General features: G+C 56.2%; 2 protein-coding genes across 4 annotated transcripts; both read left to right on the forward strand.

Moving 5' to 3' along the window:
• The first annotated feature begins 3409 nt into the window (after window positions 1-3409).
• On the forward strand, window positions 3410-6752 carry LGALS1 (galectin 1). Its single transcript, XM_020896502.2, has 4 exons — window positions 3410-3518; window positions 4844-4923; window positions 6038-6209; window positions 6548-6752. Exons 1-4 carry the CDS (start codon window positions 3510-3512, stop codon window positions 6692-6694), a joined length of 408 nt encoding a protein of 135 aa, XP_020752161.1. The 5' UTR covers window positions 3410-3509; the 3' UTR covers window positions 6695-6752.
• A 3681-nt stretch (window positions 6753-10433) lies between these two features.
• Window positions 10434-16936, forward strand: NOL12 (nucleolar protein 12). 3 transcript variants are annotated; one of them, XM_020896499.2, is made up of 6 exons: window positions 10434-10579; window positions 11870-11975; window positions 12250-12298; window positions 12808-12950; window positions 14252-14349; window positions 14616-16936. In XM_020896499.2, the coding sequence occupies exons 1-6, from the start codon at window positions 10497-10499 to the stop codon at window positions 14791-14793; spliced, it is 657 nt and encodes a 218-aa protein (XP_020752158.1). In that variant the 5' UTR covers window positions 10434-10496; the 3' UTR covers window positions 14794-16936. The 3 variants fall into 3 exon arrangements, with proteins under 3 accessions (XP_020752158.1, XP_020752159.2, XP_070309403.1); XM_020896500.2 differs by having other exon boundaries at window positions 10436-10579; window positions 14657-16936; XM_070453302.1 differs by lacking the exon at window positions 10434-10579 and adding an exon at window positions 10686-10953.
• The last annotated feature ends 1213 nt before the right edge of the window (window positions 16937-18149 follow it).

Raw genomic sequence — 18149 nt, forward strand, 5'->3', positions numbered from 1 at the left:
CCAGCCTGCAGGATGGAGGAATTCCAGAGAACTGGCTGCCTCCACTGCGTCCAGCCGATAAGGCCAGCCTGCAGGATGGAGGAATTCCAGAGAACTGGCTGCCTCCACTGCGTCCAGCCGGTAAGGCCAGCCTGCAGGATGGAGGAATTCCAGAGAACTGGCTGCCTCCACTGCGTCCAGCCGATAAGGCCAGCCTGAAGGATGGAGGAATTCCAGAGAACTGGCTGCCTCTACTGCGTCCAGCCGGTAAGGCCAGCCTGCAGGATGGAGGAATTCCAGAGAACTGGCTGCCTCCACTGCGTCCAGCCGATAAGGCCAGCCTGCAGGATGGAGGAATTCCAGAGAACTGGCTGCCTCCACTGCGGCGAGGCAGAGGAGAGTCTGGGGGGGGGGGTTGGCCTTGAGGAGTGCAGGAGAGACAGTTGACTTTCAGCCCCTCTCACATCACTCCTAAAACCCTCCAGGCAGATAGGTAACATTCCTACTTTCCAGGCCTGGATACAGGTTCAGGGAGGACAAGGACCTTGGCTGGAGTTACAGCCCGGTAGCCCCCAAATTAGGACTTGCCTCTCCTCTCCGATTCTGACATCAGCTTCGCTTCAGGGCCCCAGAGCAGCTTCCCTGTGCAGAAGTTTGACCCAGGTGGCTGCTTCAGGAGGGAGGTGAGAATGAAATGAGATAATGTATGAAAGCGAGGCGCTGGGCACAGGGCCTGAGAGATAAGTGGGTGCCACCAGCAGGAGGCCCTGAGACTGGGGGTGGGGTTATAATGCAGCTTGTCTCTGCCCTTCACCTCCAGAAAACCACGGTCCCTCTTATTTATAGGCGACACTGGACTCTGTAGAGACTCCCCACCATAGACTGGGGCAGGGGGGAATGCCTAGGGATGACGTGGGGGTGAGAGGGCAGCCTCCCAGAAGTGCTGACTCAGGAAGGTGCACTCAGCCTGGGAGAAGATATAAGAAGAAGGCAAAAACCTTCTGAGACTCTGAACAAAAAAGAATCATCTATTAAGGGTATACAACAGACCTGAACTCTACCTTGTGCTAACCTTGTGCAAGAGAGCAGGGCTGCTCATGCCCAATTCACAGACAGGCAGACCGAGGCAAGCAGGGAGAAGCAACTTTCCGGGATGCCCTGGGAGGGCACCAGAACTCGAATCTCCAGACTCCCAGAGGGGTCTTTCTGGGCCCTTCACCCCATGTCACCATCCTACTTCGTCTCCCTGCCAGCCCCTGGCAGGCCAAATGCCACAGAGGAGTAAAGCAGCCCTTATCCAACAACAAACACTTCCTGATGCCGAACCCCATCTTCCAGGATGGGGGGAAATGAAGGAGCAGCTCCTGAGGCCCTAAGAGCCCCACCACTGGGGAGCAGCCAGCCAGGCCCACGTGATGGCTGTCACAGCAGGGACTGCATCTGAAGCATCTCTGGCTTTGGTCCACGGCTCCTCCTGAAATACCCTCATTCCTTGTCCAGGCAGAGAGGGTGTCTGTGGGCCTCAGAGGGGAAGCAGTGGAGCTGGGCACCACCCACCCTCTCCGAACGCGGAGGTTTGGAGGGAGGCCCTGGAGGAAAAAGTGAAGCACTTTTGGTGGTTGGTTTCTGAGGCAGCAGGCTTGGTCTAGGAGGAGGGGTGAGGGGCTCACAGGGGGTGCCACCCAACCTCTCTGGGCCTGCCTCTCAGCCCCGTGCCCTCCCCTCTCCTCCTGTGCCAGCGTGGGCCTCAGTCTCTGGAGGAAGATGGGGGCTGGGGAGGCAGCGAGCTTGGGGCAGGCCCTCCAGATATGAGTCACCCCTGGTCCACATCTTCTTAACTCTTCAGTGCTGGTGATTTCAGAAGGAGGACAGTGATGTGAGGGAGGCTGATACCTCTCTTAGCAAGCCCCCCACCCCCCCCACCCAGGACTCCCCATGCTCCTCTACTTGGTTTCTGAATGTGAAGTGAGCACCCCTTGAACCCACCCTCAAGTCTGTTGCTACAGTGATTTTCCCTGCAGTCTAAATCTGGCCTTACTACTCAATCTTCATATAACTTTCTGTGGCCTCCCCAGCACCCTCAGATAAAACAATGTCCAAACCCTCCCATGAGGCCCTTCATGATCCAGGTACCATTGGCCTCCCAGCCTCATAACCCCACCTTTCCCCAGCACCTCCTAAACTCCAGCTATGCCGAGGTGCTCACAGTTGCCCAGATGCTCATGGTTCCCCAGACATGTGCTGTCTCATTTCTGTGCCCATGCTGGAATGCCAGTCCCTGCTTCTTCACCCATCCTTGAAGACCCACCTTCTGGAACTTCCCTGGCAGTCCAGTGGTTAAGACTTTGCCAGTCCACTGCAGTTGGCAAAGGTTCAATCCTTGGTCAGGGAACTAAGATCCCGCATGCCATGTGGAGTGGCCAAAAAAAGAAAAGACCCACATTCTTCCCATTCTGGACCACCCCACCACAGTGCTTGCTCATGACTTCTCTCAGAGCCAGCATCATGCTACTTCCTAATTAGGCTCACAGTCAAATTCTGCCCCCCAACATAGAGCTACTTGAGAGCAGGGACTGAGGGCTTCATCTTTGAATCCTCTGAGGCCAGCTCAGGGCCAGGCACATAATAGGTGCTCGGTAAAATACCTGCTAAACGGATGGGGGGGGGAAAAGTTGTGCCTGGCGTCAGGGGGAGAAAGAATGGAGGTGGGTGCACAGACCGGGGACCCCAACCCTTTATGGTCTGGCTCACCCTGGGCCTCCTTCCAGGACTGACCCTCTTGGACAGGCCAGAAGCTGTTAGGCAGGGGCTCCTGGAAGATCCACAGCAGGGCCCTCGGGAGGGCCAAAGCCCGCGGCCTGAGTCCTGAGCCTGGGCGGCAGCCTCAAGCCTGGCACCGGCCCAGCCTTTCTTTAGCGCTAGTGAAGAGCTGAGTAGCAGCCGCAATCCCTGTTTCCGGGGGAGGCAGGGCTTTGTGGTTAATGGGTCCTGGGCCCTCTGCAGAGGCGCCCAGAGCGGGCCACGCCCTGGTCCCTGCCAAGGAACAGAGCCTCTTGAACCCCAGATCTAATTCTCGAGGGACGCTGCACCCCTTCAGCTGTCTTCTCTGGGTATCCCCCCAGCTCAGCCAGCTAGCCCTGGCCCTCTTCTCACTAACTCTTGGACCTAACTCATCCTCAAACTATTTTCCACTGCCTTCCCCCAATCCTTGCCACAGAACAATTTTGGGAAGGGGTAGGAGAATTGGGAGGTGGAGCCTGGACCTTGCGGGAGTGGCTAAGAAGGAATGGGGGGAGGTCTCCACTCTGATTGGTCATCTCTGCTCCAGAACAGGCTTCAAAATTCCATTAACTCCGCCTCCTGTGGCCCCCATCCCCTTCCTGAGTTACAATTGGCTCAGCATCCAGGGGGCGGGACTCAGCGGGGTCTGGTCCAGTTAAAAGGGTGGGAGCGGCCCGAAGCCCATTTCTCCTGCAGAGTCTTCAGACAGCTGGTGCCGAAGTTCCAGGAACATCCTCCTCTCTTCAATCATGGCTTGTGTGAGTATGGGGGCTCCCCCCACCCTAAGGCCCAGAGATGCTCTGGGGGTTCAGCCGGGGAGAGCGAGGGTAAATCAGGATCTGGGTTCTAGTTCCCGTGGTGCGGCCTTGAACAAGTGTCTTTTCTGGGCCTCAGTGGCCGTGTCTGTAAAATGAGGGTAGGGCCACGGTCCCCCAAGGCCTTCTCTGGCTTAAGAAATTTCTGGATTCCTCCAGGATCTGATAGCACAATTATTTCTGCCAAGGTCTGACTTTCTGCAGCTCTCTTGAGAAGTGGGAGTGGAAAGGGTGTGGCCGGCTGGACCTGGCGGGGCGGGGGTGCATTTTCATAGTGCCCAGGACACTGTCCCTCCCCCCTCCTCCACCCCATAGGAACTCCTGTCCCCTCCCCCCCTGCAGCTGTCCCCAGTCCCTGGGCCAGGGCAGAGTCACCGTGTGCTCCAGAGAGCTCTGAAAAGTCGCCTGGATCTGAGCCACACTGCCTGGGGGGAGCCTGCATAGGTTAGCCAGCACAGTGGGTGATTCGGTCCAGACTAGTCAGGCGGGGTTTGGGGGGGGGTGTTGCTGGATGGCCCATTCCTCCAAGCTAGGAGGGGTGTGTATGTGTGATAAGGGATATCAAAGAGGAAGCTAGAATCTTCTGCAGGCCCCTAGGGACAGGATTCAAGTTTCTGGCAGGAGGAACTATTCATACCAGTTAAGCTTTGCACTTGAATTTGTTAACCCTGAACCAGCTAGGGTGCAGGCTCCTGCCCCGGGGGCCATTCTCCCTTCTTAGAGGGGTCTAACTGTGCTCCTTGGGGGACTCCTCTCCAGCCCCTGTCCCTCTCTGCCCAGAGAGGCTTGAAGGGGATGGTGGACACTGCCCAGCCCCAGGCCTCTTCCTCGCCAGCAGATGGACAGACAGCCTCACTTACCTTCCTTTGCCCCCCAACTCGCAGAGACCCATGTGGAGGCTGGCTCTCTCCATCTATTCAGTGAGGCAGGCAATAGAGCACAGACAGCACTCCACCTCCCAGGCTACAATGCATCTAAAGTCCCCAGGCTGAATGGCAGAAACTTCTAGATCCTGTCTTCTTAGAACCTCAGTGATGTTTCAGACAAGAAATTGACCCAGCTGGGAGTGGGGACTTGCCCAGGACCACGCAAAGAAGGAGAGTCTAGATCTTGCAGCCGGGCTCCTCAGGCTTCAGGTCGGCCTGGTCGGAGCACCCTGAAAAGGGGACGACCCCACCCCTTCACCCCCATCCACCCCTCCTGACCCCCCCCCCCCCGCCCCCGCCACTGCGTCCTCTAACCCGGCTGGGCGGGTCTCGTCTCCGCAGGGTCTGGTCGCCAGTAACCTGAATCTCAAACCTGGGGAGTGCCTCAGAGTGCGGGGCGAGGTGGCCGCAGACGCCAAGAGGTGAGGGGGGCGAGGGCGGCGGGCGGCAAGGGGCGGGGGCTCAGCTCGAGGGAGGAGCCGGGCCCGGCCAGGGGCGTGGCTGACCGGGCCCGGCCCCTCCCTCCGGCGGGGGCTGGTTTCTGGTCCTCAACGGCCGCGTCTTCTGGATGAGTCACTTCCTCCGCGGGGTCTGGACACCCCCACCACTGTCGCCCCCTTAAACTGAACCAGCTGCGGCCTCGTCATCTACCTCGGCTGGCCTCCCCTCACCCCTTGCTGTGGGCGGGGCCTGAGGGGGCGGGGAGAAGGGATGGAAGGGCGTCACCCTTACTGCCCGCCTTCCGAGATCCGTTTTTTTTCTCCACTCTTCGCTTTTCTCGACCTTTCACTCCTTCATGAACTCATCATTAATTCGGCCAGTTGGCCTAGTTTCTCCAGAGTCTTGTGACCTTGGATCAGTCAGCCCACCGCCTTGAGCCTTATTTGTTAATCAGTTCATGGAGGGGGGAGGTTGCTGTGTGAAGGTGCAATGCTGGATCTCTCGGTGACGATGATGACCAGCTGAGCCGCAGGTTTCACGCGCACCGCTTGTGCCGTTCTTTCCAAACCCTCAGAGCTAGGCATTGCTGTTAGCTCCACTCAGCAAATGTATTACTGTTATTCTCTCATAAGCCCCGCAGTTATTGAGCAGCTACCTGCTGGGTGTCACGCGTCGCGCTGGGCACCAGGGCTCGAGACAGACAAGACGGATAGGACACTTGCCCTTCCAGAGGTCACCGTCTGGAGGGAGTCTCTGACCTTGACCAAAGGGGCTGGGACACAAATTCATGTCTGCAAGAGTCCTGGCTGTCAGCACTGAAGACCCTTAAGAGATCCTCTTTGCGCAGCCTCCACTGTGTACATATGGATACTGAGATCCAGAGAGGGGCCAGGACTTGCTCAGGGGCACACAGCAAGGAGGAGGCAGGGACACAGCTAGAATTCAGGCTTCCTGCCTCTCGGCTCAGTGAGTTTCCCCAGGGAGGTGCTTTCACGTGGAGTGGGTGGCATAGACTAGAGGGTCTGAGGGGGCTGTAGCCGGTAGCTATAACTATAGCTTGAAGGGGCGGCCTCAAGCCCACCTGTTACCTCCTAGCTTCTCGCTGAACCTGGGCAAAGACGATAACAATCTGTGCCTGCACTTCAACCCCCGTTTCGACGCGCATGGGGATATCAACACCATTGTGTGTAATAGCAAGGACGCTGGGGCCTGGGGGGCCGAGCAGCGGGAATCTGCCTTCCCCTTCCAGCCTGGAAGTGTTGCGGAGGTGGGCTGGGGCCTGGGGGAGGGGGCGGGATAAGGGCACTGGGTGGGCTGGGGCAGAGCTGGGTTGAGTGGCTAGAGATCTAGGTCCCACCCCTCCAACCTCAGTCCCCCTTCCTCTCCCTTCTCATCTCCCTGCCCTTCCCTCCCCAGCTGTGTGTTCCTCGGTGAGCAGTATCCCCTTCTCCCATCCTCAGGGCTTCGCCCATTAAGCAGGGCTGTTGTCGGGGCTGGGTGAGGAAAGGGCTCTGGGAGGGCCTAGGACCTGCGTGCTGAGGGTGTGGCCGCGGAGTCGAGGGTCCCTGTGGGGAACACGTGCTCACTGCCCTTCTGCATCCCCAGGTATGCATCTCTTTCAACCAGACGGATCTAACCATCAAGCTGCCTGATGGGTACGAATTCAAGTTCCCCAACCGCCTCAACCTAGAGGCCATCAACTACCTGGCTGCAGGTGGTGACTTCAAGATCAAGTGTGTGGCCTTTGAGTGACACATGGGCCAGCCAGCTCATGGCCCCCAATAAAGGCAGCTGCCTCTGCTTCCCCTGATCCAGCCTCCTGTGTGTGTGGGTGTGGAAGAGGAGGGTTCCGCCAACTCCCACAAGCCCTGTCTCTGCCCTCTCCTTCACTTTCATTCACTACCTTGATGCATACCTTTTTTGGGGGGTGGGGGTGCGCTATGTGGCTCGTGGAATCTGAGTTCCCTGACCAGGGATGGACCCAGGACCATGGCAGTGAAAGCATCTAACCATTGGACCTGCCAGGGAGCTCCCTTGATGTTATACCTCTTAAGTGGGCTTGTAGCCCACTCCAGTATTCTTGCCTGGAAAATCCCGTGGACAGAGGAACCTGGCAGACTACAGTCCATAGGGTCGCAAAGAGTTAAACATGACTAAGTGCAGGCATACCTCTTACGTGCCACTGACATCTTCTTCCCCTGGGTCCCCTGGGCTGAACAGAAAGCTCAGTACCCAGTAGGGAGCTCAATACTAAATAAGCCCCAGTCACTGCCCTCAAACAGTTCCCAACTCAGTGGACCCCAGCACACAGTAGATGCTCAAAAGGTGTTGAATAAATGAAAACAGGGGGAGAGGCAAGAACAGGCTGATTCATGCCATGGTATCTGGGGCAGCACAGAGGGAGGTAGAGGGAAGAATACCTGGGGCCCCCTCATTTGTCTTCGTGAGCTAGGAAGTCGTCCGATTTCAGACAGTGCAGGGAAAACAGCTGTGTGCCCTTCTGGGCCTTAATTGACCTCGCTGAGCCTGTTTATTCATTTATATGATGGGGAGGATAGCATGGAGCCTCTCTTGGGATTGTTGTGAGGATGAAATGAGGTATGTGAAGGAGGACAAGCATAGGGCTGGCACCTGGCAAACACGCAGTGATTGGTATATCCGTCCCTGCCCCACTATCGCTTGAGATCTTATTTCCTGAATCTGAAAGGGAGGAAACAGGCTCTGGGCGGTGACTCCCTGGTCTGTACCAGGCCCAGCTGAGCCTTCAGGGGCTCCTCAAGCACCCCAGGTTTGTGGTGCCAGGCCACACCCCTGAATGCTGGAGTGTAAGGGCAACCAGGGTGCCAGTCTGGAAACTCAGGGCCCTTAACCCAACAATGGGAAGATGGGCTTGGGCGATGGCCCTGGCACCACCTGCTGGCCCATTTCTGATAGGAGGAATGGGGGAGGAGGAATGCTAGCCCCTGCAGAGAGCCTAGATGTAGAGGCAGGTGGGCCTCCTGCTGCACACAGCCTCTTCCCTGCAGAGCAGAGGAGTGCAGGGGACTCACGCAGCTTGTGATGAGGCCTCCATGAGCCCCTCTTCTGCTGGTTTCCAGAGGATGTGCTTTCCAAGGCCAGCCAGGTTGTGTTACCTTGGAGGGCAAGGCTTCACCCAGCTCCATCATGCTCATTTGTCACAAGGGAAGGGACATGAGCTGATGGCTGGGCAACCCTGCACACTGACTACGCCTCTGCCCCCTTTCCTTTCTGCTCCCTGATGTAGCGCCCCTACCTCCCTGGGAAACAGCCCCTGGGAACTGAGCCAGTGTTCCAAAAAGGCTTAGAATCAGAACCTCAGTGGGCAACCCCCAAACCCCAGGGCAGCCTCTTGAGCTGTGTGTGGGGTGGGAGCTTGGCTAATTTCAGTGGTCAGAACCGCTAGCATCAGTTGTGAAACACTGGATAGGTCTCTTTCCCCCAGCCTTAGTTTTTTCACCTGTAAAACGGGGGCTATTATTTTCAACTGGCCCCTTTGGGTGGATGACTCCCATCTCAGTGGGTCCGCTGCAGGACACATCTCTATGTGGGCCACGGAGGATGGAGCACAAGGGCTGGAAGCTGCCTTGAGCCACACCCAATCTCCAGGCTCTCCTGGGGCACCCAAGTGGCCACCCAGAGAGACAGCTTTGGAAGGCTGGCTGTGGGTGGGGCGCCCTCTGCTGGACATTAGAGAAAGTGTCTTCTTGACTGCCTTTTTCTCACCCTACTTACTCTCCCTACACTAGCAGAACACACAGTATACCAGGACTGGGACTACAGGCAGGCAGAGGACAGCTTCTGGGGCAAATTAGGAGAGAGATCACTGACTGTGGGGGAAATAAACTGGGCTTGGAGTCAGACCTGTGTTCAAACCCTAGTTCCATCACTGTGTGCCCTTAACCCCTCTGTTACATAACCCCTCTGAACCTGTTTCCTCACCGATCAAATTGCATTAATACTAGTATCCACCTTGTGTGACTGTTGCAAGGATTAGCTGAGATAATGTGGAGAACTGCATTGTGCCTAGCACATAATAGGGGCTCTAAACATTGGTTCCCTTCACCTCTTTTCAGACCCCGTGTGCCCAAGAGCCTATGAAACTGGGTCCAGAGAAACAATAAGTAGAGTTCTCTCTTTAGATGACAGGGTTCTACCCTCAGCGCCTGCTCTTCTTGTCTGTGTGACCTTGGGTAAGTGACCACACCTCTCTGAACCTCATTAAAATGGGACTCATATCTCAGAAAAGATAGTCATTTAGGGATCATGGAGGTCCAGTGGTTAAGACTCCACACTTTCACTTTAGGGGACATGAATTCCATCTCGGGTTGGAGGACTAAAGATCCCACATGCTACATGGCACAGCCAAAAAAAAAAAAAAGATAATCATGCAAAGAACTAAATGGCAGCTGCTGTTATTCTTTGGCTTATCACCTTCATCATCATTTCTATTAAGAAAATGTGCCATCTCTTGCTGTGCCTGAACATAAAAATATGCTCAATGAACATAAAAATAATTTCAAGGAGAAAGTGATCCAAAAGGGAAGTGTGTTAGACTGTGAACTAACTGCAGCAAAGAGCTCTCAAGCTTTTGGAGTCTGGGTGGGGTTGCCAGTCCCACATCTATTTCCCTGGAGTAAAGGGGACCTGGGACTCCCAGGGAAGAGTTTGAACAAGGGCACCTGCCCGAGGTGTCGTACTTCACTCTGCACTGGGAACTTTCACAGATGTGGCCTCCCTGAGCCCCTCGTGGGCTGGCAGCTCCAACTGGCTGGGCTCCGAGGGCCGACTGCACAGAGATCCCCACAGAGCAGCTTTCTTCTTATTCTGTTCCAGTCTCTGCAGCTGACCAGACGTTCCAGGAGGGCAGAACCATTCCACACACAGGGCAGCAATCGGGGGTGACGCTGCACACCACTTAAGAATGAGCTGACTTTGTTTAAGTTATTTACCCACTCAGCCTCCACGGGAGGCCTCTGGCCGGGCATCTTGCTGGGAGTAAGGCAGGGCGCACCACTGCAGCCAAGGCAATGCTTCTACCCAGGAGGGTGCCATGGATGGCAAGTGGCATGGCCACTAGTGGCAGTGCAGGGCCAGAGAGACAGTTGTTCATCACCCTGTTGTTCAGCTGCGGGGAGTGGGGAGCGCGGGGGCGGGGGTACAGATCCCGCCTGTTATACACGAAGTAGAGAGGGATGGGAGGAACGCAGGGCGGCCCCTTTATTTATTTATTTTTAAAGGTGTTTATTTAAAAAAAAAAAAGGTGTTTATTTATTTTTGTTTTGTTTTGGCCATGGTCTATGGCATGTGGGATCTTAGTTCCCCGACCAGGGTTTGAACTCGTGTCTCCTGCATTGAGAGCATGGAGTCTTAACCACTGGACCACCAGGGAAGCCCCAGGGCGGCCCCTTTAAAAGGCGGGGTCCCGCGAGCGGAACGGCAGAGCGTCGCTGCGGAGCACTTCCGGAAGGTTAGCCTTCCCACAACCGGAAGTGTCTTTGGTGCGCGGGATCGGCGCAGCGGAAGCGTTCCGGCTATGGGCCGCAACAAGAAGAAGCAGCGAGATGGCGACGACCGGCGGCAGCGACTCATCCTGAGCTTCGATGAGGAGAAGCGGCGGTGAGTGCCAAGGCTGAGCGGATCCCGTTCGGGCCGCCGGGCAAGGCCGAGGCCGGGTCTGTCCGCACACGCTCACGCGGAGGGTCCTTCCGGTCCCGCCCTCTCAGCGTGGTGCGTAGCCCTGGCGGGTGGAAGCCGCAGCTCTGGGCCCCACAGGCCGGAGGGATGGAATAGCCCGCCCCGCCCTCGCGTCGCTTCTCTGCTCCCCAAGCCGCTTTGTGATGCTGTGTGCGCGGCCCGAGAGCGGGCTTCACCCTCCCTAGCCTGGCGGTCTCGCTCGCAGTTCAGTCTCTCAGTCCTGGCGGACTCTGCGATCCCACGGACTCACAGTAGACTCAGCTGTTTTGGATGAATGATTAGTGAATGAAACAAAGGTCTCCGGAACTTTGAGTCGGTTCTCTAAGCCTTAGCGTGTGGTCTAGCACCACTCAGAGTGCCACCTGGTAGTGGGTCAGTGAAAAGCCTGGTATTGGGCCCCAGAACAGATAGGAATGGTGCGGCCAGACCTAGGGAGATGAGACGGGCTGAGATAAGATGGAGCGTGGGGAAGGAAGTGCTGGGGCATCGTCAGGAAACTCAGGGAGGCATCAACAAGACCTACAGACGAGTCGAGGGGCAGAGTCCTGGGGAAATGGGTATTGGTCCAATGGACAGTTTGTGGAGGTCTGGGTGAGGGTGGCCTTGAAAGCCCCACTTGAAGCGGCCTAATTTACTGAGGAATAGAGTTTGCCAATGAAGAAGGGACCCTCATCTGTTCTAGGTTCAAAGGCTCTCAGCCTATGCCCACCACCTGGCCCTGTTGCTGGCAGTTGAGAGCCCAGGAGGGTAGTGAGTGGGGAGAGGCAGCACCTCCCTCTGTTTCCCTAACCTTACACTCTCTGACCCCCTTGGGCAAGTCATCTTACCTTTCTCTGCCTCAGTGTCTTCCATCTGTAAATTGGGAATGGGTACCTGATTGAGGACAGGAGGAAAAGGGGGTGACAGAGGATGAGATGGTTGGATGACATCATCGACTCAATGGATCTGAGTTTGAGCAAACTCCAGGAGATAGTGAAGGACAGGGCATGCTGCAGTCCATGGGGTCATGGAGAGTCAGACGTGACTGAGCAACTGAACAACAATAACCACCCAATATGCATGCTGTTAAGATTACATGAGTTAATGTGTTTACGTTTTTGGAGTGGTGTTTAGCACATGGTGAGTGCAGTATTAGCTTTTTTTTCCCCCTCTTCCTGGAGTGAGCCCTTCTTTCCTTGTGTCCTGATTGTCTCTCTTGCCTCTTTGCTGTAGGGAGTACCTGACAGGCTTCCACAAGAGGAAGGTGGAGCGGAAGAAGGCAGCCATTGAGGAGATCAAACAGAGGCTGAAGGAGGAGCAGAAGAAGCTCCGGGAAGAGGTGCAAAGGGAGAGGGCAGGAGAGTGTCTGTAACTCCCAGGGGACCCGCAGCCTCGCTGGCCCGAATAGGGGCACCTGCCGGGCTGAGGGGAGGGGGCGGGCAGGCCTGGGGTGCAGTTTTTGCAGATAGAGGTGCCGTGGTCCAGGTGTGGGGAAGGTTTAGGGTAAGATCTCTTGATCTTTCCCTCTAAGTCATGGTCTTACTCATCCTGGAGGGGAGCAGTGTCTGGGCTGAGAGGCCATACTCACCATGTTGCCTTCCCTTTGGTTTCAGCGCCACCAGGAATACTTGAAGATGCTGGCAGAGAGAGAGGAGGCTCTGGGTAAGTCCAGTCCTTGACCTGACCTGGAGAATAGCCAGTCTGTTGAGTTTATTTATCCCTTGATGGGTGGAAGGGAAGGGGTATAAGGGCTGCAGAGAAGCTGACATCTCTAGCTCTAGGGATCTTGGTGGTGCCCTAGGAGCCAGGGGTGTCCTCAGGTACCTCTCAATGTCAGTGGATCAGAGGCGACCCAGACCTCTTGGCAAACGGATCCTGAGCAAAAAGCCCAGTTTCTGAGGCTTGGAGGGGCCGGGGGGTCAAAGCAACTCCTGGGGTCCAGGTGGGGACCAGGTGGTCTGGGATGTCCCTGGAGCTTGGAGGGAGGAGTTGGGTCATTTCCAGCACTTGTCTGCAGGCCAGGCTCTGGAGCCAGTGACTTCCTGGGTGCCGCTCTATAGAGTAGAGGGGGCCATTACACTCTAGGGCTGGAGTCAGGGGTGGGGTGTGTGCTGGAGCCTGCTTGCTTGCATCCTGGGGCTGAGGCCTAGTCCTGTACGCACCCTGCACAGAGGAGGCCGACGAGCTAGACCGGCTGGTGACAGCGAAGACAGAGTCGGTACAGTATGACCACCCCAACCACACAGTCACCGTGACCACCATCAGCGACCTGGACCTCTCAGGGGCCCGACTGCTCGGCCTGCCCCCGCCTGAGGTGGGTCTCCCTCCCAGCCTGGGGGAGGAAGGGACACAGGGTCAGCCTGGCTTATCAAGAGGGTCAGTAAGCGCTGGTCCATTTCAAGGGGCTGGTCCATGTCAAGGATTCCAGTACAAGGGGCTCTTTCCTCTGGGTAACCCTCCAGGGCCTGGACCAAAGCCCTGAACCCTGGGGCTTCAGAGGCCAGCTCCACCACAAGCAGCTGTGGGAGCTTGGGCAGGTTTCTCTGCCTCGCCTGCTTCTTTCCTTCACCGGTACATTGGGGGTCACTGATGACAGCAGCTGCCTTGCCGGGTTTCTGTGAGGATAAAGGTGGTCAGTCCACTGGAAGCACTCAAGAGCAGCTGATTGTGCTCGCTACCCCTGCAAGACACGTCTCTCTGTTCTGACCTGTGGGGTGTGAGTCATAGCAAGTTCCAACTAGCATTTAAAAAAAAAAAGGAAACAGTATCAAAAGTATCAGAAAGCATCCCAGCAAGTGTTGTCTTATGAAACATTTGTTTCAGTTAAGCTTGTGTCTGGGTTGTGTAGGGATTTATGCACATGTATGTGTATAATTTGGAGAAGGAAATGGCAACCCACTCCAGTATTCTTGCCTGGAAAATCACATGGACAGAGGAGCCTGGCAGACTACACCCCATGGGGTCGCAGAGTCAGACATGACTGAGCAACTGACATACATATGTATAGTTAGTTGCCAGGTAAACCACATCCCCTTGTGTGGGTTACAGTGTCCTTAGGTTTTAGAGCCCCTGCTTTAATCACGTCCTTTCTGAGCTCACAGTCGCCTTGTGTTTGATGCTCATTCTTCTGTTCGTTATGTGTGTGTGAAAGTCGCTCAGTCGTGTCTGACTCTTTGCGACCCCATGGACTGTAGTCCACCAGGCTCCTCTGTCCATGGGATTCTCCAGGCAAGAATACTGGAATGGGTAGCCATTCCCTTTTCCAGGAGGATCTTCCCAACCCAGGGATCCAACCCAGGTCTCCTGCATTGCAGGCAGATTCTTTACCATCTGAGCCACCAGGGAAGCCCTTTCTTCTGTCTGGTCTGATGCAAAGACTAGTCTTATTCCCATTTTAGAATTCTTTCATTTGCAAGTGTTGGAGTGTGCCCACTGTGGGCCGTGGTGGTGGAGGACTTCAGAACCCACCTCTGCCCCTGTCATTCCCGCTTCAGGGCACTTGTGACCCCCACAGCCTTCTCTGAGCCCCGATTGGGTGTGGGAGCCAGCAGACTAGTGACAGCTCAGGAGGCCCAGGCCTGTTGATCCGCCACTCCTGTTCTGTGCTTTTTTTAGCAAGGGGCCGGGTCTGGGCCTGAGGAGGAAGCGTCATCCGTGGAGAAGCTGACCAGAGCCTTACCCAAGAAGTCCAGAGACCCTCTGCTGTCCCAGCGGTGAGCCCTGGCCTGTCCTCCCCTGTGAGCCTGCTCCTATGGCTGGCGTTGTGGCAGTCACCTCCCGCTGGCCCATGGCGGGTGGTGTGGGGCAGAGTGCCTGGGGTAAAGGGCCTTTGTTGCTGTGAGCTGAAGAGCTGGCAGGCCCTTTGGGACAGAGCATGCTGCCTTTGGAATGGCATTTGGGGCCTGTCCTGACTTCCCCTGCATGAGCTGGGCTCAGGCACCCCCCCGACCCAACCTTCCGCCCATACCTTATTCCCCAGGGTAAACCGAGGCCCAAGCCTCACCAGCCTTCCTCCCATAGGATCTCCTCTCTCACGGCCTCACTGCATGCACACAGTCGCAAAAAGGTCAAGAGGAAACGTCTTCGCCGGGCCCAGGACACCACCAAGAAGCCCCCGAGCGCCACTCGTACCAGCAAGACCCAGCGCCGCCGGCTGACAGGCAAAGCCCGGCACAGCGGGGAGTGAGCTCTGAGACCCCGGCCAGGCACCAGCCTGGTCAGCAAGGACCTGTCCTGTCTTACAACCCAGCCTGCACCCAGGCAGTGACTACACCCCAGGCTTGTGAGGCCAGCACCCCTCCAGCCTGGGGTTTGGACTCCAGAAGGTGTGGGCAGCTGAGAGCCGGCCTCCCCCAGGAGAAGCCTCTGGGGGCCAAGTTTGGGGCGTCTGCCCAAATGTGTACCTCCCTGGACCTTCATCAGATTTGTGAAACTATGCACACATGTGGTTGGTTTGTCCCTGACCCTGATGCCACACGCCAAGGGCAGGCGTTTGGGGAGGTGGAAACTGTTGGGCGTGGGTCACCCTCGCTGTCCCACAGCTCTCCCTCTGGGCATGTAAAGGTGGCGCTAGGCCTGGGCCCCCTGATGGGATGAAGACCAGCACCACCCCTGGCAGACCCAGAGTCTGCCTGCTGCTCTGGAGCGCCAGCCGGAGGGTGAGCAGAGACGGGCTCTCCCTTCTCCTAGCTGGGACGTTGGGCCTGCCCTTCCCCTTGGCCTTTCTGGTCTCCTCAGCTGACCTCAAAGGAGTGGAGATGGGGGGTCCTGGAGTATTCTCACCCCCAACTTGGGCGGCTTCCGTAGGCTTCCGGCAGCTCCCAGACAGCCCAACAGAGAAAGAGTGATTAGTCATTTGTAAAAAAAAAAATACCTTCTCACTGAAATCGTGGCTGGAGGGTGCTCGGTGAGGGCTGCCGATTCTTCACACTTCTTCCAGGTGCGGCTTCAGAGCCGATGGAAACCAGCCTTGTTGCAGCAGCTGAGTGGCCTGCGTCACTCATACTCCGCTCTTCTGATGGAGCTGGGCTGGTGGCAGGGTGTAGGTCCGTCTGCCGCAGGTGGGTGTGGCGCGAGGGTGGGCAGCCAGAGCACCTGTTCTGGAGATTCGGACCCTGCTTGTGCTGACTGGTTCCCGTGGTTGTGAACCAGGGCCCAGGAATTTCGGCTGCCACCCTGATTAGGGGAGCTGTGTCTGGCCCTGACACTAGGACTGCAGAGGAGAGAAGGGTGAGCTTTCAGCCCCTGTGAAGCTGGTGGGCTATTGAGTATGTGTGAAGGGGAAGCAGGTTCCGCCCCTGCACCCAGCGGGGCTCCTGGAGGAAAGGGGGCCAGGATCTGCAGTCTGCAGGGTAGGCCTTCCCCTTCGCTCACCATGGATGCCTGCCGGGCACAGTCCTGGCCTTGCACTGGGCAGGCTCTCTCCCATCACCATCAAAACCCACCATCTGGGGCTTCCCTGTTGGCTCAGGTAAAGAATCCACCTGCCAGGGCTGGGGACATATGTTCAATTCCTGGTCGGGGATCACACGTGCCGCAGAACAAGTAAGCCTGTGTGCCACAACTACTGAGCCCCTGCTCTAGAGCCTGCTTGCTGCAACTGAAAAGCCCGCGCAGCAGTGAAGACCCAGTAAAGCCAAAAAAACCCCAAAAAACAAACCACCATCTGGTGCTGGCTGTGCAAGTCTGAAGGCCACACCTGGCCGTGGGAACATGAAGCTCAGGGTTTATGGCTGGGCGGCCTGGTGACCTGGCTTCTCTGGCTCCTTCCACCTGATCTCTCTGCTGCCTTCCTGTTGTCCTCCCCATGTGACTTAGGGTGGGGCCACTCGCCTCACTTGGCTGCCTCCGTCCATGGCAGAGGGCGGGGTCTGTTACTGGGCCATCTAGATGGTTCTGGTACTTGACCCAGGGCAGTGAGTCTCCTCCTCACAGGCCCTCATGAGCAGGAGCAGAGATGAGCCCGGGGGCTTTGCACACATGGCCAGGCTGAGGTTTGAGTCCTAGTTCTACTGCTGGCCCACTATGTGACCTCCCTGCTGCTGACCTCCCTGGAACTGTTACCCCTACATGTAAGGTGTCATAAGACACCTACCTCGCAAGCCTGCCCGGAGACTGAAGTGAGACCACATGCATGAACCATTTCCCATGGCTCCTGACGTTCCTGGGTGCGCCTTCCGTGTGTGCCGCTGCTGCTCAGACACCTGACCCTGCTGTCCATCCCCAGTGCCATAGGGTCTTTTCACAACTTACAATCTACATTTGTAACCATCTGTATTAAATTCTCATCTGTTTTTCTCCCCCCTGTGCCCTTTTTTCATCCAGCAGACCAAGGAAGTTAAATCATGGTGATCTTTGCAAATCCTAAAATCGAAAGTGGTGGAGTGAGAACCGTGTGGAGAACTTTCCTCTCCGTGGTCTACCTGAATTCTTCCTGTCACTGTCCATCCGTCAGGCCCTGGGCTTGGGAGCTTTAGGAGCTTAATCAGGAAAGATTAGATTTAGCTACATATAATACGAAACAAGATTTAAAAGTAACCGGCTTATGTAAAACTAGAGTTCTCAGGTTAATAGGAATGGAAGGCAGCAAGCCTGGAGCTGAGAGGGTAGGCTTTTAGCTTTTGGTTTTGTGCTGTTTTCAACACATGGGTTGTACCTTGTGGCCTAAGATGGCTGCCTGAGCTTCAGCCATTGTATCTGCCTCTCAGCTACAGAAAGGAAGACAGAATGAAAGTCGGGTCCCTCCTTCTAGAAACACATGATTCTTGTGCTATTAGGCAGGCAGCAAAGGCTTTAGGGCAGGAGGAGGAGGGAGCTTGTAGCCGCCAGGAAGGCCGAGGAGCGTGACTTGTTTTGGAGAGCCATGTACCCACCTAAGAATTGGGGACTGTTGCTGAAGGGAGAATTGGTATTGGGGTGCAAACAGCAGATTCTCCCACAGGAGCCAGAAATGTAAAGGGCTGTCTGGAGGGGATCCAACCGTGGAACTAAAGCCATAGCAGAGGCTTATCCGTCCCTGTTACTACACTGAAGTTTCCTGATGGGTCAGGCCTATACTAGTAAAACAAAGCCATGGCCATAGTTAGAGGGAGCCAGGCCTCAGCTCAGTAGTAGGATCTGGTTTTGGGGTGGCCTGATTCTCCCTGGGAGCTTAGGGTGAAGAAGCCAGGTAGAGCCGCCCTGTGGGTCTGGAACTAAGGAGGAGAGGGGTCGGATGTCAGGGAAGCCTTAGCTTCCAAAATCCTCTAGATCCTGGGACTTCTCTGGAGGTCCACTGGCTAAGGCTCCTTGACCCAAATTCAGGGGGCTCAGGTTCAATCCCTGGTTAGGGAACTAGATCCTGCATGCTGCAACCAAGGCCCCCGTGCAGCCAACTAAATAAATATGAAAAGAAAGAGGTCCCCTTGACCTTGATGTTCCCTAGACTTGAGCTGTTGGCCTCCCTTTGGCTATGTGGATGGTTCTGGGGAGAGGTTCCCAATTCATCCTAGTGTGGGGTGCACACTCCCTGCTC

This window comes from Odocoileus virginianus, chromosome 23, assembly GCF_023699985.2.
Source record: "Odocoileus virginianus isolate 20LAN1187 ecotype Illinois chromosome 23, Ovbor_1.2, whole genome shotgun sequence".
Lineage (NCBI taxonomy): Eukaryota > Metazoa > Chordata > Mammalia > Artiodactyla > Cervidae > Odocoileus > Odocoileus virginianus.